This window comes from Melampsora larici-populina (assembly GCF_000204055.1).
Source record: "Melampsora larici-populina 98AG31 unplaced genomic scaffold MELLAscaffold_2, whole genome shotgun sequence".
NCBI lineage: Eukaryota > Fungi > Basidiomycota > Pucciniomycetes > Pucciniales > Melampsoraceae > Melampsora > Melampsora laricis-populina.
In genome coordinates, this window is record NW_006768766.1 from 2,125,454 (window position 1) to 2,149,913 (window position 24,460).

The window sequence follows — 24,460 nt, forward strand, 5'->3', positions numbered from 1 at the left end:
ACAATTCGTTAATCGTTATCTGGAACCCGTTTGGATGCTTTTAATAAGTCGGTTACAAAGGTCTTTGATGAAAGAAATGCAAGTGCTTCAGATGCGGTGGTAACTTTAGTTAATGATGCTATCATTAGAGCAAAAAATGATGTGATGATGGCTTTACGTGCGGAGTTCAGTAATAAAATTTCTGTTGATCACTTTGATGCGAAACTTAAAGAAGGTTTGGATTCGACTTTTGCCACGGTGAAACGTGATGTTCTCAATGTTTTGGACGAAGAATTAATCTCTGTCAGGCATTCTTCGACTTTAGTTCGGTCTGCGGAACCTCCTGCTTTACCGGATCTTGTTTTTAGTGGAGATGCTCGAAAGGTTCCAGGTTTTATCACTACAATTCGAGATACTCTCTTTTCATCTTCTTCTTGTTTTGCGAATGAGGATCAAAAAATCACCTGGGTGGCTCGTCATTTTCCATTAGCTTCGGCTCCTCATGATTGGTGGTTAAGTTTGCTAAGACAGAATGATCGCGAAAATGGTATTTCGGACTCATCAGCATTTTTGGTCACACCAACTCCTTTCACGATAGAACCTCTTACCTCTTTAGCTTCGTTTTTCAAAGAATTTTTAGATAAGTTTGGCAATAAGTTTGCTGAAGAAAGGTTGTTTTTGGATCTTCAAAATTTCAAGCAAGGAAAACTCCCTGTTGGACAATTTATTTCTCGATTTAATTCTATGGCTTTCAGCTTCACTTTCCAATGTGGTGTTAAAAAATTTATTTACTGGAGGTCTTCGTCCAGATGTTAAGGATTGAGCGCTTAAACATCCTGATTGGTTTAAGTGTAAGACTGTGGAGGAAAGGCAAGCGGTGGCAACAATGGCTTCAGAACAAATAATGCATGTGGTTGCGAATAGTTCATCTTTGCCAGTTCAACGTTCCTTTTCATCTCCGCCTATTGTCCCGATTCCCCGTGATCCAAACGCTATGGAAGTCGACGTTAACGCTATCAATGCTCGCCCAACTTTTCCGCCCTTGCCGAATGGAATTTTGTTTCAATTTTTTGTCAAATTCTGTCATGCACGAAAGATGTGCCATAAATGTTTAAAGCCGTATGACTCTACTCATTGAACTCCGGATGGTAAGAGTTTGTGTCCTAACGCTCCTCCAAAGACGACTCAAGAAATCAAAACTTTTATGAACTTTCATCAATCTCGAGGACCTTCTTCAGTTTCAGCTGTGTCAGCTTTACCTCAACATATGCAACGTGCAAATAATCATCGTCAACCTCATGTTTCAGCTCCTCCTAGATCTTTTCAAGATGTGTCTGCTGGCTTTGCTCAAGTCCCGGTTCAGCCTTATCAGCTACCACCTCATATGTACAATTTATCTCCGACTCAATACACTTTGCCCTCAGTACAAGGTCCAGTGCCTCTCCAACATCCTGGGTTTCCGCAAGCGATGGGTGTTCCAGCAGCGGTAGCAACTCAAGATCCGGTTCAGCAAGTAGCGGCCTTGTTCTCAGAATATCAAAATATCGATCAATTGACTTATTATGACAACTTACAAACTGACTCACTTGATGCTCGTCCTATGTTTGATCCGACGGGTGATGGTATTTCGGACGAACCAACTATTTCATCTATTTCAGCTATTCATTTCAAGAACTCATCCACGATGGATCATCGTCTTATTTTATCAGTTGATCTTATTGTTAACGGTGTGGTTTTTCCGGCCAAAGCTTTGGTGGACTCGGGAGCTTCTGGCAGTTTTGTGGACAAAGCTTTTGTTCGAAAACATGATCTTTCTCTTTCGCTTCGACCTTTTCCTTTGAAGTGTGTTACTTTTGACGGTTCTGAAGGAAAGGATGGTTTGGTGACGCATTCTTGGAAAGGCGTTTTGTCAATTTCGGATGTCACAGGTTCTTTATTTAAATCATCAATTTCATTAGACGTTACTAGTTTAAGTGGTTATGATCTAATCTTGGGGATGGACTGGTTGCGTTCTCATGACGGTTGGGTTGGGGGTTGTGGTCCCTCTTTACGTTTGGACTCACCGATTAATCACAGTTTTTCTAAGATAACTGGTGAATATTCGTCTTTTGCATCATTATCAAATCTATCTTCTTCAGCATTTTCATCCTCTCTCATCACTCCCTCTTTATCTTCTTCGATATTGTCATCTCCTCTCATCGCTCCCTCTTCAATTTCTTGGGAAAAATCAATTCCTTTGGAGTTTAGAAGGTTTGCTGATGTGTTTAATTCGCAGGGTCCTACAACTTTACCTCCTCATCGACCAGCTTTTGATCTGGAAATTTGATTAAAGGAGGGCGCTGTGCCAACTTATGGTGGTTCCTATTTACTTTTGAAGGATGAAGGATTGGATCGATACTCAATTAGCAAAAGGCAATATTCGACATTCCTCATCTCCGGCTGCTTCTCCAATTTTTTTCGTTAAGGTTCCTGGGAAGAAAAACCGACCTTGTGTAGATTATAGATCTTTAAATTCAATGACTATCCGTGACTCATTTCCTATTCCTTTGTTAGGAGATTTATTAACTAAGGTTTCTGGCTGTAGATATTTTACTAAATTAGATTTAAAATCCGCTTTCAATTTTATTCGTGTTAGGGAAGGGGATGAGTGGAAGACTGCTTTTAGAACCCCCTGGGGTTTGTTTGAATGTCTAGTAATGCCTTTTGGATTAGCCAATGGCCCTGCTTGTTTTCAACGTTTCATTCAATCTGTCTTATCTGAATTTTTAGGTATTTCATGCTTTGTGTATATTGATGATATTTTAATTTTTTCCAAGACTCGTCAAGAACACCAGATACATGTAGAGCAAGTTTTACTCAAATTGCAACAGAATGAATTACGTGTATCTCAGGACAAGTGTCTCTTTTATCAATCTGAAGTTACCTTTTTAGGTTTTGTTATCTCTAGCACTGGACTGAGAATGGACCCTAATAAGTTGAAAACCATTGCTGACTGGCCTTATCCCGTGAATTCGAAACAGCTTTACAGATTTTTAGGTTTTACCAATTTTTATCGTCGTTTTATTCATCAATTTTCAGACATTTCTTCTCCACTTACAGCTTTGACTCAAAAGACTGCTGACGTAGTGACTGGTTTAGCAAATCCTGAGTGTTTTTATGCTTTCAAAAATCTTCTACATGCTTTTACGGTTGCTCCTCTTCTTTCCCATTTTGACTTTGAGAAACCCAGGTCATTACAAGTTGATTGTTCAGGTTTTGCAATGGCTGCAATACTCTCTCAGCCGGATAAGGATGGTAATCTTTTACCTGTATCTTTTTTTTCTCGTAAATTGACTCCAGCTGAAAGAAATTGGCAGGTACATGATCAGGAATTAGGCATTATTGTTGAAGCCTTTGAAGAATGGCGAGCCTGGTTAACTGGTACTCCTACTCCAGTAACCGTATTTTCTGATCACGCCAATCTTTGTTATTTCATGACCTCTCAAAAGTTAACTCCTAGGCAGGCGCGTTGGGCTTCTTATCTCAGTTCTTTTCATTTTCAAATTCTTCATACTCCAGGAAAAATTAATCCTGCAGATCCATTATCAAGACGTCCTGATTACAAGGTTATATCCAATGAATCAAATAGGATGACTCTTTTGAAGCCATATATGGTAAAAGATGGTGTTTCAGTATGTTCTATTGATACCACTTTTATCATTCCTTCTGCTGCGACTCGACAACTTCTCATTGATTCATATAAGGAATATGACAATGTTGATGGATCTAAGCCTCCGCCTCCATTTTTTACTTTTCAAGGAGGTTTGTGGTGGTTCCGTGATCGGTTATTTGTTCCGCCAACACTTCGTCAGCAAATTCTTTCAGCTTTTCATGACTCTACTTCCATGGGGCACCCGGGCCTTGCACATATGTTGAGTGCAGTGACTAGGACCTTTGCTTGGAAAACTGTTCGTAAAGATATTATTGATTTTGTCCGAAGCTGCGATTCATGTCAGAGAACAAAACGCTCTACTCAGAATCAAGTAGGAAGATTAATCCCGTCTGCAATACCGGATTGGCCTTGGAGCACGATAGGTATCGATTTTATTGTTAAGTTACCTATATCATCCGGTTGCGATTCCATTTTAGTAATCACAGACCATTTTTCAAAAGGTGCTCACTTCATCCCTTGTCGGGAATCAATGAGCGCTCCCCAATTAGCATCTCTTTTTATATCTCAATTTTTTCGATATCATGGGTTTCCTGATAAAATTGTTTCAGATCGAGGTTCGACTTTTGTTTTGGCCTTCTGGATTTCTGTTCAAAGACAGCTACGTATACATCCTGCTCCCTCTACTGCTTTCCACCCACAGACAAATGGACAAACAGAGAGGACGAATCAGGTTTTAGAGTCATATTTAAGACATTTTATTGGATATCGACAAGATGATTGGGTTGAACTATTACCCATGGCCGAGTTTTGTTTTAACAATTCAACTTCTTCCTCTACCAATCTTACTCCATTTTTTTCTTGGCAAGGTTTTCACCCTAGAGCCAATAGTTTCACCGAATTCTCAAGGGTTCCACATGCTGATAAATTTGTGGAACACTTAGAAGCAACTCAATTGAACCTTTTGTTATCTTTGAAGCATGCGAAGCAGGCTCAAGCAGATCAGTACAACAAACACAGTCGAGAAGCTCCAGTTTATTCGCCTGGGGAATTAGTCTGGTTGTCACGACAAAATATAACCACGGCTAGGCCTTCATCGAAATTAGATTATCGTCGTATTGGACCATTTCCTGTAGTACAAATGATTGGAAGAAATGTGGTTAAATTAAATTTGGGCAGTACCTATTCAAGACTTCATCCCGTTTTTAATACCTCTCTCATCTCACCATATATATCTCCTTCTGTAGGAGGTCGTGTCACCCCGGAAAGACGTATAGAAGGACAAGTGGCACCTACTCATGATTGGAGGCATGTTTCAGCAGTTTTGGATTATCGAAAGAAAGGCAAAGCAGCTCCCAAATATTTGTTAAGGTGGTTAGGAAGGCCGATTTCAGATGATACTTGGGTTTCCTTAACAGACATCTCGTCTGATTTAGATTTATTTCTTTTAAATTTTCACGCCAAATATCCACAATTTCCATGTCCTTCAAAACTTTTAGATAATCGTTATGCGATGGGATATCAAGCAGCGTTGGGAAATCTTTAGGGTAGACGAAAATCATTATTGTAATGATTTGTAATATTGTAAAGAAATATTCAAATCTACTAGGAGATATTATCAAATGTAAAAGAGATGGAATGATTGGAAATGGTTGTTATAGTGAATATGGTTGTTAGGATAAGATGTTACAAACTGTTTATGTATATATATGTTGTTAGTTTACAATTGTTTTATTCTTTTCTTATCGAATTATTAAAGTAGCTTTATCACTCTTAAAAACTAGAACAAAACTCGTGATAAGAGCAATGCTCCACGAGACCCTAGACAAGAGCCCTTACAACCCCAAGGAACCCCGAGCCTTTCGTGCTTCAAATATATGTATGAGTTGGATCTATTTTTACCTGAGCAAGAAAATAGAAAACCCAAGCAGAGCCAAGCCTCTCGTGATCGGGTGAGTAGATAAGCTCGACTCTTGCGCCATGACGGCCTTACTTATAGCCCATCATTTGAGCTCTCCAAAATCACAGAGGAATTATCGAATTATATCTCTCCGACCTTATCCCTTCTTTGATTTTTAATTTACTCAATCCTACTCAATCACATCATGCACTTCTCTATCATATTAACCGTCATCACTTCACTTGCAGGTATGTGGGCTTGAATCAATCTCACGTTACTTCATTCTGATACCACTCTACATTTTTGTTCTACCTCAGCTATCACAATTGCAGTGCCCCTCGCCACGTAAGACTTGCTTCTCGTCCATACTGCATTGTTTGGATTTAGCTTATTTTATATATGTTGTTTGGTGAAAATTAGCAATCCCTATGTCAGTAGATTGATGACTCGGAGCAGCACTTCGACTGGAAGTACCATGTAAGTCAAGCTCTCAAACCATCCTTTCATTGGAAAACATTTCAAATTGGTCATGTACATTATGTTCATGATTTGTTGCGGCTACCACTGGCACAGTACGCAAAGTACCACATCCTCGACCGACACTGCAACAGTCGGTGGTCTCGTGTAAGTTTTTTTTACCTCTCTACGCGTCTATGTAATGTAGTTACAATTGCTAATGAATCCATCAAACTCCCAACAGTGACTTTACCAATAGTGGCGGAGGTCATTATCCACGACGTTAAGTGTATGATCGATAAAGAAGCCGCACCTGGTTTATACATGTCTGTTCTTTACACTTCGACCTTGGAAACCTTTTTCTCTTATGGCGAGGGCTGACGAATGATTGCATCTACATAGTTCTGTTTCGGGGTAGTTCAAGATGACTTTAAACCATCACACTTGGTTGTGTTTCCTATTTTGTTTGTCACTAGCATAGCCAGACAAGTTTTTGACCTGCATTCAAGATTGGGCAAAATTTTTTATTTCATCAACTTTGCAACTTTCATTAATACACAAGACTTTTCCATTCTGGTGACTTTCGCTGGATTGAAGAATGGCAAAGAGCATGTCCACTGAATTGAATATTTGTCTCATCGCGGACAACGTCCTCCAGATAGTCTTTGAAAATAACCTTACCTTGGGTTCTCAATGCCAAGAGGATAGATGAGAACTATGGTCTGGAGACAGCCTAAATGGCTTGTACCATCGTGGAAAAACTGGTATTCGCACCACCTCCCTTTGACCCCCATGTAGAGGGTATAAACAAAGAAATTATGACCTCCCTCTGGAATGATCATTAAAAACTCAAATGTCGATTGGATGTTTGAAGCATGAATTCATGGTAATTTATCTGCACTTCCTCGTGCGATCCGATGAGACCTTATACATCACTTCTTCCATCATGAATTGTTCTTTCCTATCTCGATGCTAAACACAAAGAGAGTCGGTTTGTGAACATGTGTACATATATGGGAGAAGCAAAGAGGTATTGTTGAGAAAAGTTACTATTCTCACCAAGGGGACCCTTTTCCTCATTAGAATCCTAAATGACCATCCCCTTTCATTGAGTACCACGCAAGACTAGAGCTCCTGGTACTCACGGCGGCAAGCAACTAGGTTATGTTGCTACTCGCTGTATGAAAAGTTGTGCTGTGTAAATCAAATAAAACAAGGAGCCGGCAAAATACCTTGAAGGAAGTTTATGTAGACAAAGAGAATTGATGAGATTCATCAAGAGCATCAATTTATCATTCAACAAACCAAATCTATTGTAGCCCAAGAATCCCGATCAAAAGTCAATACATGGACAATTCAAGCAATTGTGATGAACCGTGATGAAACTCGTCACAATAAAACATACCTTATTCCAAATGATACAGATATGTATTCTGCGAAACTCTAGGTCATGGTGACTACGGGAGACTGCGAGCATGAACGCCGAGGTTGCAGTCTGACGAATTTCTAGTAAATTCAATAACACATACATTTCTTGATCTGGTTGATCGATGTATCATCCGGGTCGACATCATGAATGGTCATAATAATACAACATTTTGAAATTCAACCTGTGGGCTCCTCAGGACCTAAGTTGATCATTATCCCTCAACTGATCTCTCAAACTCATAGCCCAATCAATTGCCATCCTATCTTCATCCGATCCAACATTATAAACCACCTCAGAGTCCCATCCACATCTCATCGGATTATCAACATCACCATCATTTAATAAAGCTCGTGTTTGATATCTACGTCGATATGAGCCTGCATTCGAATCACTCAGTACAGATTGTTGTTTGATGATCTCCCCGAGAGATTCGTACGTCTCCGCTTCCAACATCTCTTCATCTTCATCTGATATCGAGTCATCTGCCCATCCCACATCACGAGACGTTTGGTTCGACTTGGGCGTAGCGGGGGTGTAATCCTCCATACTGATTGCAGTGGACTGTCGTGGAGATGGAGGTAGTGGTAGAGGTAAGCCTTGTTCAGATGAAATCGGTGCGTGTTCAGTGATGGTGAGAGAGGCGAGGATATGTTCCAGGTCTTGTTTAGCCGAACTTTTCATAAGAGGCGCCAATAACTCGTCCAAAACTCCTGGAGTTTGTTTCATGGTTGAGGTCGAGGCAGATGATGAGATCGTAGCTTGTTCTTCTTCAATCTCTTCCAACAATTTAAGATCGTCTTGATCATTCAGCATACCCTGAACACCAATTCCAAATCGATGATTATGAGCCTTTGCCCAATCCGGTTCACGACCTAATACACTCTTTTCATACCATTCACTTCGCTTGAGACAAGTCGTACTACAAAATTGACCCGATTGCTTGACATCGAGTAACTTGCGACGTGAAAGGCAAATCTGAAGTTGAGGTAGATCAGAGTTCGTATAGGGCCTTCTTGGAGATTTATCACATAATGGATAACCGCAAAGTCCACTCGAATGTCTTTCGATGATTACATCTTCCCGATAATCAGCCGGTTTGAGATGTTTTGCCTGCAGGAAAAGATGAAAAAGTACAAAACCAAAATAAATTGGTGTTTGAGCAATTTTTTTCCCAAGAATTAGTATGATCACATTCATCATGAGATTTATCATTCTTCGAGCCGAAAATAGAAAATGATTGAAAGGCTTTACGCAACAGCATCCTTGAGAGTCTTTCGATCCACTTTGTTTTCACTCAAGACAGTGACCCAATGTATAATATTTAAACTATCCATGGCCCTTCTTTCGCTAGCTTTCTGTACATTTTCCGACCATCTTTCGTTTTCTTCTTTTCGAGCTGCAGCCTTAGGTCGACGATGAGGTCCAGGATGGGATGACTGGACTACTTTGAAGCTTGAGGTCGGTTTCTACGGCAGACAGATAATTAAAAAGTCTGTTAGTGGTCTGCAAGCATAATCCGAGGAGCTAAACGGAACCAAGTGCCGGATTTAAAAAGATAGGTCTCCGATGACGATAAAATTGAAGACTAACATGGTGATATGAGTGGGATTTTGATTGCGGCTTGCCAATAATTTTAGGCTGATCAAAGCTATGTGCGGTATGATCCATACTGACAATATGCGGTGCTCTCGAGCTCCCGGAGTTAGAGGCAGTATTGTTGCGAGTGATCAGTTGAACGATCTCTTCACTACATCTGTCGTCGTTAAGGACATCCTTCAAAGCACGACAGTCGAGTGAATCCAAATCACCATGAACTTGATCAAACAACTGATTGTGATCTATGTTCTGGGTTCCCATGGAGTTAACTTTTTGTAATCGATGCAATGTCGTATAGAGTGGATAGATAGATGATAGAAAGATGATTGGAGCGTAAGGAACTCGGTCAACAAGGTTTTTAAAGCTAGAACCCCCAAGGAAGTGCAAAATGAATGGTTTACCGGATAGCCCATCTGAGCCAGCTCCGGGCCGGGTCGGAGTATCAATGTGAAGGTATCAGTGAAATTCAATTTGCCATTGGCGGGGTCCGCCAACCCTCTTAAACACATACACAACACCACCGCTCAAAAGCTCACCACTTCAAACTTCAACATCTCTAAAATCAAATTCAACCCATTTCTGTGGTGCTTCCACGCGTTTGGCGCACCAATTCGACTCGGCCTACATATGTAGAGGCTTCTTCATCTCCATCCATCCCCATCTCTTTGCGCATTGAGCTCACCCTTGGACGATAGAGCAAGACTTTGATTCAACTAACCCCAACGATATCAAATTCACTACCTCTGTTCAACTTCGAACGCCTTTCTCTTTTTCATTTCACTTATAATCACTAAAATTGTAGAAAACAGCAAAAACAAACATTCTACAGCAAAGCTCGCAAGCTGGGTTTTCAACAATGAACAATTATTGACTAAGGTTAAACTTATAATTCTCTATGACAAAATTCAACAGCTAGAGACACCACTTGATGAGACAGTTTTTGAAAAAGATTGTAATCATTATTGAGAGATGATTCGAGAAAGTCTAGCCTGCAATCACAGCCAACATCTATGGAGCTAGAGGCTGGTTCAAGCCACATCAACACTTCCTGACCTTCAAACTGAGCCCCACCTTGGATGTAGTGATTTTATCAAAAGACTGAGTTATGTAGTGAATGCGCAAATTTGAAATGGGCCAAAGCAACTGAGTGTTGAAGTTGAACATGAAAATTTACCTTCCTTCAATCAAGCTGATCACCTTACCATAAAGATCCAAACAGGTTGGTTGACCAAATCCCTTTACTGCTCCCCAGTCAACGTTTCATCGTCCTGTTCACCTTCTTGACAGATTGCCTGTTAGCTACCAATCGCAGGCGATCCAGATTGGAATACATGGGGTTGCCTTTGATGTAGGAAGTTCCGCACGTCGAGTCTCAATTGTGTAGCTGGCGTTCAAACGAGCAAAAAATTCAAGTTCGGACATCTGCATTTCGCCCGTTGAACGTTTTGCCTCAAGTCGAGACCAGCAGGGGTGGTTATCCTTTGTGATATCGCGAGGTCGAGCCAGTAATGTGATCGTCCTCATTGGGTAATCTACAGCGAGTCTAGAAGAGTCATCACAGCAAAAAGCACCCCGATTCCCTTGATATCATTTTGCCACCATGTTAATCTTGAAACCCATCCATTGGGTTATCATGTTTTGAGTGAGGATTGGTATTTGCACGTGACTTCTGGAGCAGGATGGACGATATCGGAAATACAGCTTGAGGTCGAGTGGAATGAGATCGTGAGCAGCAGGTGAGTCGAAGAGGCGTTGACGGAGAGGTGGCTCAAATTGGTGATGGGCATATGAGATGTGACGTTGGATGTATGTAGTAGGCGGTAGTTGTATGTATGTGTTTAAGAGGGTTGGCGGACCCCACGCTCAGGGCTTCCGTAATTGCCGTTCTGTTTACCTTGACAAACCTGAAAGACACCTCTGATATCATTCAATAGTGAACATTCAATCAAGCAAATCAAAATATCAAGATACTCAAGATGTCATCAAACAACGAACAAGAACTTCCTTCAACTCCCGCCACTCTCTTACCTTCTACAGTCCCCGAAAATGCACCCGAGCATTGTCCAGGTAAGTTTAAAACTAATCTCAAATTAAAACTCTTTGAATCTAATCTTCATGATTTTGTAAACTATCTTTAGGAACCGAATCAACACAAGCTGGACTTGCTTCAGCATGTTCAGGTTGCGCAAATCAATCGATTTGTCAATCTCAACCTAAAGGACCTGATCCAGATTTACCTGCAATTAAAGATAGATTAAAGAATGTAAAACATAAGATTTTAGTCTTATCTGGTAAAGGTGGAGTTGGTAAGAGTACTTTTAGTGTTGGATTAGGTTGGGCGCTTAGTGGTGATGGTGATAATGTTAGTGATTGAGATCAGATTCAAGTAATGAAGATTCACTTATATTTTGAATTGATTTATAGACTGCGCTTCTTGATATCGATATCACTGGTCCCTCACTTCCGTTAATGCTTGGATTATCTCCCGATGTACATCGATTACATTCTACTTCAAGCGGTTGGTCTCCGCTCTATGTCACTGATAACCTCTGCGTAATGTCGATTGTGAGTACAGCAGTGCTTCCCATCATCGAACATTCAGTCATCCTTTCTAAATCATAATTTTGCAGGGTTTCATGCTTCCTAGTACAGACTCAGCCGTTATATGGCGAGGGCCCAAGAAGAACGGGATGATCAAACAATTCTTGAAAGACGTTGATTGGGTAACTGGAGAGCCCGATATCGATGGCGAAGGTCATAAGGAGCAAATAGAATTCATGGTCATCGACACACCACCTGGAACATCCGATGAACACCTTTCTATAGCTAGTTATCTCAAAGAATCCGGTATTACTGGTGCCATCGTTCTTACTACACCACAAGAAGTAGCAATTCAAGATGTCAGAAGAATCATTTCATTTTGTCGAAAAACATCAATTCCGATCTTAGGAGTAGTCGAAAACATGTCAGGTTTTATTTGTGGAAATTGTAATGGAGCTTCTGAGATTTTTTTACCTACAACAGGTGGAGCTGAAAGATTATGTAGAGAAGAAGGATTAGATCTTTTGGGTAAGATTCCATTAGATTCAAAAATTGGGAAAAGTTGCGATTTCGGTCAAGATTGGTTAGAAGAATTTCCTGATAGTTTAGCTACTCAAGCTTATTATAAAATTGTGGATCGAGTGAAAGCCAAGATTGCCAGTCTTGAACGAAAAGAATCATCTCAACCTTCATGATATCTTGATCTTATGGTGAAAAATAGTTGAAGAGATATTCAAGAGTGGATGACGACGAACCAAAGAATAATATGTAGAAACTTGTTGGTGCTTTCTTTTTTACTTGCATCCATTCAAGACTTGCAACTGATACACATCACTTTTTACGCAAAAATATCTGACAGCTCGAAAATCATATAAACTGAGAAACTTCTCAAACTTTTCAATATATTAGTGTTTAAAAATTACCAATACTCTGTCTTAGCTTTATCAATGTGTAGCATCCATCAATTCTTCTACTCATTACGACCAAGCAATTGCATACATTATCAATTCTTGATGAGAAGTAGAGGAACAATGCTCCCACTTTTTGCAAGAAGCCATGGATTATACATCTACATATCATCCCGGAAGATTAAAGCATGATGAAACAAGCTCTTCCAGTGCAGCTAAGCAATGTCCATGGTACATACTAAAACTTGAGCATGAGGTCAATCAAATTCTGACTATATGGCCGAAAGACTTTCAAGAAAAGGCCAGCTGATTTGGCGTCTGGTGAAGGGCTATCACTTGAATTCCTGGGATTCAGACTTTCTTTCTTCTTCACCTGTCTTAATTGATTAATTTGACAACATCATTGTTCCTCAACCCACTCCTGCCAAACATGCCCAAAAGGGATCAAACAAAGTCCAAGCTGGTTTGGCTACCCTTCATTACACCATTGAAAGTACTAGGATTCAAACTGAAACTTATTCCTCAACTCTCATGGTTGATATACTTGATTTCAGTGATGTGACTGAATTATAACCACATCAGCTTTGATTTTTCTTGAACCCTTTTGGTCATGCTTGGCGGAAGTGAGTTGAGGAAATATAGGGTAATTGGGAAGTTGAAGCTTTGAAAGTTGAGAGGTAAGGAACAAAAGTCAATTTGGATCCTAGGACTTTGAGTGAATGTAACTTATAAAAGGATTCAACTCCATCATTAAGATCAGATACCAGCTTGATCAGCAAAATATGAAAGAAATGAAAGGTGTTTGAAGAACATGGTTCTGAGATAATATGTGGTTTATAAAGAACATGAATGAATGAAAAGAAAGCTTTTTTTTGAAACATAACAGTCAAAATACTGGATTATGCAACAAATCATGATGTATGTTTACATGAATTGGGAAGGCCAGTCAAACAAGTTGTGTTGTAGTGTACAAGAGACTTATTTATCACAGTGCACAACTATGCTTGAAAACTAACACTTTTTATCCAGAACCATCTTCAAACTCATGATTGTGTCATGCTTTGTAAGCTGTGATAAGGTTTTGGATCTTTTTGATTCATTTCAATTTTCAAGAATGAAAGAACCAATACTTTGATTGTCTTTCATGATGACTGCCTCCTCAAATATAGTCAATCTTGCTGCCTTCGTATATCTGATTAGTCAACTAACACTTCTTATGTACTTCATTTAGGCAAACAATATATTTAAGATTCCAATGATTCATTGTGGGAGTCATTGATTTGATACCTGAAATTTGTCAGTCCTCTATGACTGTCATCTAAATTGAACCTAAAAAGCAGAGCATATTCTAACTTGCTTCACTGTGAATTCTAATAATATTAAATTGTATATGATCTGTACTAAAAAAGAGAATATAAAAAATATGCAAGATGATTATTGACTTTTTTGTAGATTCAAAGAAAAAAAAACCTCAAAGTCTTGTAAAAACACAACAACAATAACAAAATTCAAAGGTAGAATCAGATGAAGTTAAAGATGATTTTATTTATGAAAAAGATCAATTACAAGTACAATAAATGCAGTGGAGATTAAAATACAACCTATTGAAATTGATAAATTTAAATGATAATTTGGAAGTAAAATCAAATCTGAAATGGCTACTAAAACTAAAGTACATAAATTTCCTACAGACTTTGGAATATTGAAAAGAAGGAGAGAAAAAAGAATCAAATTAGTAAAAAGAAAGAAATTTGATGATGATGATAGGATTTAGAGAGGGAAAAAATGACTGAACTGCTACTACTGGACCCCATAGACCTAATAATACCATAAAGCCTGCATTACTGAAAAAAAGAAAAAGAAAGATTCAATTGATCAGTTTTCAAAGAACTACCTAGTACCAAAGGAGTACAAAAATGACCACTCACAAGATCACACCCATTGAAATCATCCCAAGAATCAGAAAAATGAGTTTTGTATCAGAAGGTAATTCAAAAATTTCCATTTTAAAGAAATGTAAAAATGGAATTGGAATCCAAAGTAAAGTTAAAGTGAAAAAGCCAATTGAAGAAGTAATGAAATTTGCATGAAGTAAGATGTTTTGAGGTGTTACCGTCAGTGATCTGTTGATTAAATCAATCTCAGGTTTTGATCTTTCTGTTTGTGACTATTTTTTGAAAAGATTGATGGGGTCATTAGGTTTAAATGGGTCTGTCAGGGTAAAGAGATGAGAAAGGAAATACCTCTGATAAAGATAATAAACCAGTTGATTCTTCTTGATCTCTTGAATGACGTTCAGCTTCAGAGGAATTTGAAATGATAGCTTTTGTAGAAAAAGAAGCGAGAGATTGTTTAAGAAGTTTAGGATCAGGTAAAGAGATGAGTTTTTTATACCAAACTTCATAGCCAGCATAAGTTAAGCTACCAAGCAAAGCTAAAGCGGTACCTAACAAACGATGAGTGGGTGGAGCAGCAGTAGATGGAGAAGGACTGTGATGATCAGGAAGGTTTGGTGGGTTTATGACGGGATGAGTATTAGTGTTTGAGATTGGATTCGAAAAAGTAATAATCAAAACACCAAAAAAGGAAATCAAAACCGAAATGATTTTTTTGATTGAAATGAATTCGGTTTTTAAAAACCATATAGCAAATAAATAAGCAAAGAATGCATTTGTATTATAAATTGCAGTGACTGAAGTTAAATCGATCAAAGAAACTGAGGCGAACCAAGATAAAGAAGGTAAAGCTATTAAGAAGGTAAGTTGTATTGATCTGATCAAAAACCTACGTAATGGTAAATTGGATTTAAATGATTGGATTGGATTTAGATTTAATGCATTCTTGCTTCGGTTAATTCTTCTGATTTCTTCATTATCATTATCATTTTCTAGTTCATCAAGATTGCCATCGTCCAAATCCACAGGACGGTTTATCTGATCATTCAAATCTTCAAATCGATATTGGTCAACAAAAATGGATTTCAATTGGACCAGATCATTTAAAATCGAATTCCTAATTGTACTTGTTGATAAAGCATCAGGATGAGTGAATTGATGTTTTGATTTGAAAAGTCGAATGATTAAAAGATGTAAAGGTAAAATAAAAAGATAACTAGAATGAGTTAAATAAAGTAAAAGATAAGGTTTTTGATAATCATTTTGAATTTGTATGATTTGTGATAATTCAGATTGAGTTACATAAGAAATTAAAACTATGATAAATATTAAAATCGATCCAATCCTTTCAAACCATTTCTTCTTCTTTTCTTGATTTATGATTTCAAGATTACTCTCAATTGGATCTTCATGGTGCTGATTGTCTTGATGGCTTTGGATGTTTGTTCTAATAGAATGTGATGCTGAATTTGAGTTCATCTCTTCTTCTTCTTCTGCTTCTTCTTCGTCTTCTTCTTAGTTCAATTCTTTCGGTTTAGAGTTTTCTTGCGGATTTAGATTGCATCATTCGGGGAATTCAGTTTGAAGATTGCTCAATTCACTTTCCCTTTCAAACCTTCACTGTTACATAAAGCCCTGATACCGGTCTGCGTCTCCCGATCTCCATTTTGAAAATTCGGGCGTAGTCGGTCCAAAATGGTATGCATAATTTGATTTGAAATTTGTGCTGTGATCAAACTTATCGAAGTCCACTCGCTCGGATAAGTTTGCACGCGGACGTACGATCGAGATATACAACCATATCATCAAACGGAAGATGAAGGTCTTTGAATACCTGTTTTCGCTTTTCAAACCTCGTCATACTCAACTCAAACCGTATCGTGCGGAATGGGGCGCCGGTGGACCGTCGATTGTATCCCTGGGTTTCAAGCTGCTCAAGATGATTAAAGCAATCCTTTATGCTACTGGTGGGGCCAAGGTCTGGGAGTGGTTCATTTTTAACGAAGTAAGTGGTCGCAAACACTTCAGTGATAGCAAATCTATTTGTTGACTATGAGCCCACTTGGCATATGTTCTAGCTTAAAAAACTGGAGATCGACGCTCCGCCTCCGCGTTCTGACTGTGTTCCACCGCCCAAAGTTGATGAGTGATTGACCAGTGGGTTGCATTTCTCATCTCTGGCAACCTCAAAATTACTCACGCACATATATTTTGCGTGGCCCAGGGAAAGAATACATTTTGCTTACTAGAGAATATGCGAGAAGGGAACTCTTACAACATTGTGAATTTTTCCAAAACAACGCACTGTAACTTAAAACCCTTGCAAACATAGAATACTTCATAGTAACCATAAGCAATGACGCACTGCTCCACATCATGTTTCTAAACCTATCCTAACAAGAAATTTAACTGGCCATATTAATATGGTATGTGCCAAGATGTGAAAATACATGTACCACTATTATTTACAGTACACAACTCCAAATTGTCTTTTAATTGTGAAGGATAAATGGAAAAAATTCATAAAAGCCAAATTTGCAACAAATTCACAACTCTCTTTGTAATAAATTGATGGATGGATCTCTTCTCTAATCTGAATACAAGGTTTGTATGGAAATATGATTATGGGTCTTTCTTAGAAATCAGAAAGAAGTTAAAAAACCTTTTGAAAAATCAATTTACTTTTTCATTATCAAGAGGTGAAATATATGTACTTTCTCATGAGAGATCAAAAATCATCAAGTTCTTTTGATGGATTGGATCAAATGGATCATGTCATTTTGTAGTGCAGAAAAGTTTTAAAATGAGTGTCTCCTTCTTGTTAATTTCCTTACACTCTGTACCATTTTTAACTGCTTCATTTCTCCTTATCAGTGGGCTTGATCTTACAGTCATGAGAGTCAGACTATATGAGTTGGAAAGAACTGTTTTTCTCTATTTAACTCTTTAGACCTCTCTATCTGTATCTTTCTCTCTTGCTCAAATCTGCTAAATGTTGGCCAAGGTAACAGAAGGTCAAAAGAGGAACAAAAAATCAAGTGAATTGAAAGTGGTAAGAATCAATGTGGGTCATGATGCATCACCATTTTATTGTTGATCAATGGAAACAAAGTCAACAGTAAACCCTCATATTGGCTGCATGTGAGAGGTAAAAGTTGTGAAGTTATCAGCAGGTAACAAGTTTTCAAAGTTCAATATCAACTTGTTCAACCTTTGCAGTGATTATTGATCAAAACTGCACAATTAGTGTACATTCAAAAAAAACAGAGACATATGTGAAATAACCAGTCTGAAGAAGCCAGACAGGGTAGTTATTTGAACAGTAAAGGTAAATATAATGATCATGATATTTGTATACTGAGAGGATTAGTTGGTAGGTAGATTCAAGGTTGAATTAACTTGACAGTGGGTGCCATAGGTCCTTTTTATAGGGTGAAAACGACCATATATAAAGCAGGAGACACAAGCAAAGAGTTAAAGATACAAAAGCCTGTCACAGGAGATTGGGCATTTGGATTAACAATAGGCATTTTAAAGATCATGATCAAACATTGAATTGGATACAAGCAAGGCAACATGAATACGGAAGACATATGAAAGTTGCAGAGCGTAGGCTGGGTGTACACAGAATGGTGATATTGGAGACAACAGAGGAAGTAGTTGTTCAGAGGGTAAAAGAAACAAGGACAATAAAAAGGATATATGCATACTTACTAAGAGGCTGTGTTGGTAGGAATATCCATGTGTGAACTGGCTTGGGAGAGGCAGATTGGTTGCAAGGATTCACCCCCTTTGGTACCACAGGGCCTTTTTGTAGGGTAGAAATGAACATATACCCACCAAGTTTGGAGTAAGAGACAGAAATGCTTGTCATTGACATCGGACATTGCAAAATTTGGAATAAGCATTGGAAAATCTTGCAATTGAAGATTGCAACAAAAAGGAACAAAAGGGTTGAAGGTCAAAATGATCAAAAGAATCAACTAACAAGGAGAGTGTGATTGCACACAGTGCTTAATCTCCACATGGCGAGAAAAGCACAGGGACACGCTAAGAAACATTCAAAAAGCATGAAAAGCGGCCTAGGACTCAGGAGGATTGCATGGTACTTCATGCGAGTCGATTTGACATATTTATATTTTAGATTTATATTTTAGATGTGTGATACCCTGAATCCCATTGTTCTCTTTGTTACCTGTTTCTTTCCTCACCACTTTCTCAAGAATGCTTTTCCTTTTACTTTGTGTGCTTTTTAAATGTACTCTCATTTCTCTTATCGACAAATCCCCCGGATTCGTCTACCAATGTTGTTGACCGGATCCAAGTACCAACGGATCCGGCCATCCTAGCTTTATCTCGATGTCTCTGACATCACCGCGTTGTATCTTCCCACCTATTTCCTTATTTGTACTTTGCAGAGATGGATGTCTATATAAAGACATCCATCCCTCGCTTGTGGAATGAAACCTCAAGCAGCTTCTCCTACAGTTTCATCGCACCAATCCTTGTTAGGAATAACAAATAATTATTTGTTAGTAAAAATTAACCCTTTTCCTTTTTTTTTCTAAAAGAAACACCTTTCCCAAACAAACCGAAGAAAAGAAGACTCCCTACTAAACCTGTGACCTCCTCTTCTCAAAACAGTGCTCAACAACACCAATCAAATTCAATCTCGAAAAAAAACCCAAACAGCACTAACCCTCACAGGCTCGATATCTTAAAGTCGTGAGTTATTCTCAAATTCCTTAGCTAGTTATTTCGATTATATCTCAAACGACTGCTTCTCTTTGATTAAAAGAAAAAAAAAAGGATAGACTCAAAAGTCCTCAAAACATACAACTAACAAACCAAACAAAGAAAACGCGCACCACCTTTTTAGGTATCAACAAAGTAACAACTAGAAGATTTTAATCTTTATAAAGTACGTACATTTTTTGTAGACTCTGATCAAGTCCCACGAAAAATTGTTAATAGACAATCCGTTATTTTTCTAAAAAGAACAGAAAATAAAATAAAACCATGGATGAACAAAACGGTTTCGTACAAATCCCAGCGGAGGACATCAGGCTCCTACGAGCCCAAATTCAACAGACTAATATTGACTCACAGAATACTGCCCAGGCTCATGCACAAGCACTCTCGGAACTTCGGGAGCAATACCAACAAGCATATCAACGCCAGGCTTTAGAACTCGCCGACACCAAGAACATCATCCAACAATTACAAACTAACCAACAACACACTTATAACAAAAAACCCGACGCCTTCCGCGGGGAACCTCGAAAATTTGAAGGGTACGGCGACAACGCGGAGACCTGGATTCTAGAACTGGAATCTAATTTTCGCATCCATCATTATCCCGAGAGCGAGTGGGGAGAAATGATTGGGGCATACTTGGACGAGGAATCCAAGATGTATTGGCTCTCCGAACAAAATGCCACCGGAGGAATCATCACCGACTACCAAGAGTTCAGAAGAAAGTTTCTTCAAAAATACAACTTCAGTCTAACTATGGACGAGATACGAGAAAAAATCAAACTACTATACTACCGTAACAACATACATGACTACATCTTACAATTCCGAAAATTGTCTTGTCAACTACCCATGGACAAATATTGCTTCTTCGACAGAAAATTCGCATTTTTGGATAAGCTCCCTGCTAACATTCGAGAATGGGCGAATCGACCCGAAATTGTTGATAAAGAAGATATGGAACTAATCTATTCCGCAGCTAGAGAACGTGATCGACACAACAAGGTTAATAACCGCAGCTTCAAGACACCAGAGAGCAAACCCACATTCGAACGCAAGTTTAGCCGACCTTTCTCGCGAAACCACTACCATCGGTCATCAAACTTTGGAAAACCCCCCGCGGTTACCAACTCATCAGGACCTATGGACCTGGACCTGATGGACAAAGAGAAAATGAAGGTAACCTCTCAGACCGAATGTTATAATTGTCACGGACACGGTCATGTCGCACGAAACTGCACTAACTCAAAAAAACCTTCCAAACCAAACTTCAAGAAGCCAAGCTATTCGAATGGCGATCGTCGCAAACAGAGTTTGTTAATGATAGATATAGATCCAAGAACCTCTCGCGGAATGGATACCACACCCTTCATAGGTCCCGACGGGACGATGATGAAAGCCTCAAAGGAATCTAGTTTGAACCTTGACGACCCGGATCTTGATGGAAGAGAGGACCTAATCTCGAAGGTCAAAGCTTATAAGGAAACCCTCAAGAACCCCGAGCGCGCGGAAGAACTAAAAAAGGAACGTGACGCTCTAACCAAACTATTCCAGGAACAAGCTGAGGATCTCTCATACCAATGTTGTAAGTCGTGCCTAATTTTTGGCAATGAAGATAGCCCAGAAACCATTTCTAAAGGTATTGAATATTTCAACCTAGATGCCAAGCAAGTGAATAACCTCATGAAAAGACCCCTGGAGGAAGACTCACTTGGTGAAGGAACGAGTGAAAACCCAATTCTGGTACACTCCAGCCCACCGCTCACGTCCGGATATTCAGGGTACCTAGGCCTACCAATCCCTGGATATGAACAAAGATCTCCGTCACCAGAACTCGCAAACATCGACATGTCCAACTTACCGTTCCCGACAACTTTACCCACGGACGAAAAGGCAAAAATGACTCCCGAAACAGAGTCTGAACAATGCCTCCACCTGTTACCCCTAGGTGAGAGAACATTCTCCTACCCTGAAGTAAAAATGGACGGTCGTCGGATTGACGGGTTTGGTTTTACCAACACTCCCTTCCACTCACCCCTAGGAGAAAGAACTAGGGAGGAGCTAGGAGAAAGAGAACTTGAACATGTTGAATCATGGAATAAGATTATGAATCATAGCAAAAAGAGACCTAGGTGGACGGGTTATGCAGTTAGCGGACCTAAGGACCTGGGAGATTACGATGACAAAGCCATCCTAACACTTGAAGAAGGAGGATTATATGACAAAAGCCTACAACTTAATATAGTTGATCTAGCAACCCATAGTGACTCCAGCTCATCGTTACCAACCTATACGAGCCACTTCAGAAACTACCCTTTGGCCACCATCCTTGATACCGGGGCTGCGGCAAACTATATCTCCGAAGATAAGATCAAGAAGATGATCGAACTCCACCCTAACCGGATTAAGCTTGAAGAGACTCAAGGCCAGAAAGTCAGGTTAGCAAACGGGGCGCACGAAACCTCAACCAAGACAGCGACCTTCGAACTGGAAATTGACAACTGTAACAATGGCGGCTTCTTCAGGTTCACCATCAAGGCATACGTATTACCTTTACCTAACGTAGAATTAATTCTAGGGATGCCCTGGTTCAAAGAACATAAGCCAAAAATCAATTTTGAAAATATGGAATATGAAATCGAAAAAAACTCTCACTGCCACAACTTCATTCCAAGGCCAAACGGCAGCAATCTTTACACTATGGCTGTTGATGCACTACACAGTATCCTCGAAAAGGCGGCTCGCGATACGGCACCGGAATGCTTCGAAGAAGAAATCAAGCAAGTGGAACGAAAACACAAACACTTTATTGACACAGGCGATAGTACACCAATTAAAACTCACGGACGTCCCTTGACACCACCGGAACACCAGCTTATCGGGCAATTTGTGGAAGAAGGATTAGAACAAGGAATAATCGAAAAAACCGATTCCCCTTGGAGCTCACCCTTGCTTTTGGTAAAAAAACCCGATGGTTCGACACGGGTATGTGTCGATTATCGCTCACTAAATAAAGTAACACGTAAAAATGCTTACCCATTACCGCGAATTGACGACGCGTATCAATTTCTATCGGGCGCGAAGTACTTCACCACGATTGATCTAAAATCCGGTTTCTGGCAAGTACCCATGGCACCGCAGGATAAAGAAAAAACAGCATTTACATGTCGACAGGGACACTTTCAATGGTCAGTAATGCCCTTTGGACTTTGCAACGCTCCGGCAACGTTCCAGGAAATGATGAATGACATCCTCCGTGATGTCATTGACAAGTTTGCACTGGTATACTTAGATGATGTTATTATCTTTTCTAGGACACCCGAGGAACACTTGGAACATGTTAAACGTGTATTCGAAATACTAAAATCAAACAGGTTAGTAGTCTCGCCAAAAAAATGTCAATGGGGCAGAAACTCATTACTGTTTTTGGGACATATTGTGGACGGCAGTGGGATCAAGACTAACCCAGAAAAAATCAACAAAATCATTGAATGGCCACAACCTGATAACATCTCCAAGGTGAGAGGATTCCTAAACCTCTGCACCTATTACAAAAGGTTTATTAAAGGCTTTTCCTCAATTGCTTCCCCAATTTATAAGCTCACCGAGGGATCTCCGAAGCCGGGGTCTTCGATTCATTGGGGGGAAGAACAACAATTGGCCTTTAATACACTAAAAGAAGCACTGTCAAGATCAGTACCCCTCCAACATCCAACACCATTCCGCCCATTTGTATTGGACACCGACGCGTCAGGAACAAACATCGGCGCGGTGTTACAGCAAGATGAACAGACAGAAGTTCCTAAAACTGGAAGTTTTGATTACGCTCTGTATCAAAAGAATCTTAAAAATAACAACCTACGTCCAATAGCCTTTGAATCAAGAAAACTATCTAAAACGGAACAGAATTACTCGGCCCAAGAGCGAGAACTGCTCGCTATTGTACACGGACTAAAACATTTTCGCGGATACATAGAAGGTTCCCCAGTCTTAGTCAGAACCGACCACGAATCCCTCAAACACTTCAAGACTCAGAAGTTTATAAACCAAAGACTAGCTCGTTTCGTAGACGAGATAGAATTCTTTGATACTCACATAATATACCGACCCGGTAAAGAACAACTTGCAGCAGACTCCTTGTCACGAAAACCCAACACCGAATTCGACCTCGACCCACCAGAAGTGGCACAGCCACTTTTTAACATGGACGGACAAAAAGATCCCTATAAAGTCCTAGTCAAATACAAATTAAAACTCCTGGCCGGAGTCGACCCAGCCACAATTGGAAACGGATTGTTTCGAATGATCCAGAATGAAATGGTCTTATATGAGGACGAAAATTTAAGCACGATCCCTCGAATTGTGGCAACTAATGAAGGCAGAGCTGAATCTCTAGCTTTCCAGATTCACGAAGACCTGGGTCACCGGAACGTCGAAGACGTCATCACCGCTGTCAAGAAACGGTACTGGTTCCCATGCTTAAGCCAGACCGTCAGGAACTCGGTGTCGCTCTGTGCAGCATGCCAAGTACATGCCGCACCAACAAAACAACAAACCCTACCTATCCAGATGATCACTAGAGGTAAGCCTTTCAGAAAATGGGGCCTAGACTTCGTGGGACCACTCGTGAAAACTACTAATAATCACCAACATCTTGTAACAGCCATCGATTATGGAACTGGATGGGCGTACGCGAAGCCACTCAAAAGGACTTCCGCCACAGCCGCGATCGACCTTCTAAAAGAAATCACATTAAACCACGGTTTACCCGTTGAAATCACTACTGACAACGGCTCGGAATTCATTTCACGCGAATTCCGGGAATATGTACAAGAGATGGGCATCCTACATATAACTACAACCGCGTATCACCCTCAAGCTAACGGCCTAGTAGAGCGTTTTCACGGGACACTCCTGAACGCCTTACGGAAGATGTGTAGCCCCTACAATCAAGTTCGCTGGGACGAATACTTAAACTCATGCTTATTCGCACACCGAGCATCATACTCTCACTCAATGAAAGCCTCACCTTACTTTATGGCTTATGGAAGTGAGGCCCGCCTACCATCCGAAAAAGTAAGTGTTAACTTCAATAACTCTATCGAAAACTTGGAATTAATCCATAAACAACGCAACCTAGACATCAGGAAGCACGCCAGCAGACGGGACGAGCTTATCGAAGATCTTAATTCAAGAGCACGAGAACAAAATACTAGAACTGAAGAGACCTACACGGAAAGAAGTCTTAAGACAGGAGATCTCGTCCTACGGAGCTTTGAAGGACGACCATCAAAGTTGCATCCAAAATGGGATGGCCCTTTTGCTGTTAGAGAATGTTACCCCAACGGTACG

General features: G+C 39.8%; 4 protein-coding genes across 4 annotated transcripts; 2 read left to right on the plus strand and 2 right to left on the minus strand.

Annotated features, from left to right (window-relative positions):
* Positions 1-865: 865 nt before the first annotated feature.
* Positions 866-1,469, plus strand: MELLADRAFT_101873 (uncharacterized protein; the record flags this gene model as incomplete). Its single annotated transcript, XM_007404308.1, has 3 exons — positions 866-1,098; positions 1,135-1,336; positions 1,404-1,469. The coding sequence occupies 3 exons, from the start codon at positions 866-868 to the stop codon at positions 1,467-1,469; spliced, it is 501 nt and encodes a 166-aa protein (XP_007404370.1).
* A 6,826-nt stretch (positions 1,470-8,295) lies between these two features.
* On the minus strand, positions 8,296-9,384 carry MELLADRAFT_70661 (uncharacterized protein; the record flags this gene model as incomplete). The annotated part of the gene is made up of 3 exons (XM_007404625.1): positions 8,296-8,523; positions 8,670-8,879; positions 9,004-9,384. Coding segments are annotated over 3 exons (705 nt in total), but the record flags the coding sequence as incomplete, so codon positions are not given.
* Positions 9,385-10,985: 1,601 nt separating this feature from the next.
* Positions 10,986-12,245, plus strand: MELLADRAFT_32805 (uncharacterized protein; the record flags this gene model as incomplete). The annotated part of the gene is made up of 5 exons (XM_007404309.1): positions 10,986-11,076; positions 11,148-11,371; positions 11,434-11,574; positions 11,640-11,732; positions 11,772-12,245. 5 exons carry the CDS (start codon positions 10,986-10,988, stop codon positions 12,243-12,245), a joined length of 1,023 nt encoding a protein of 340 aa, XP_007404371.1.
* Positions 12,246-13,823: 1,578 nt separating this feature from the next.
* On the minus strand, positions 13,824-15,900 carry MELLADRAFT_115093 (uncharacterized protein; the record flags this gene model as incomplete). Its single annotated transcript, XM_007404624.1, has 5 exons — positions 13,824-14,150; positions 14,254-14,302; positions 14,387-14,625; positions 14,702-14,948; positions 15,099-15,900. The coding sequence occupies 5 exons, from the start codon at positions 15,830-15,832 to the stop codon at positions 14,001-14,003; spliced, it is 1,419 nt and encodes a 472-aa protein (XP_007404686.1).
* Positions 15,901-24,460: the final 8,560 nt, after the last annotated feature.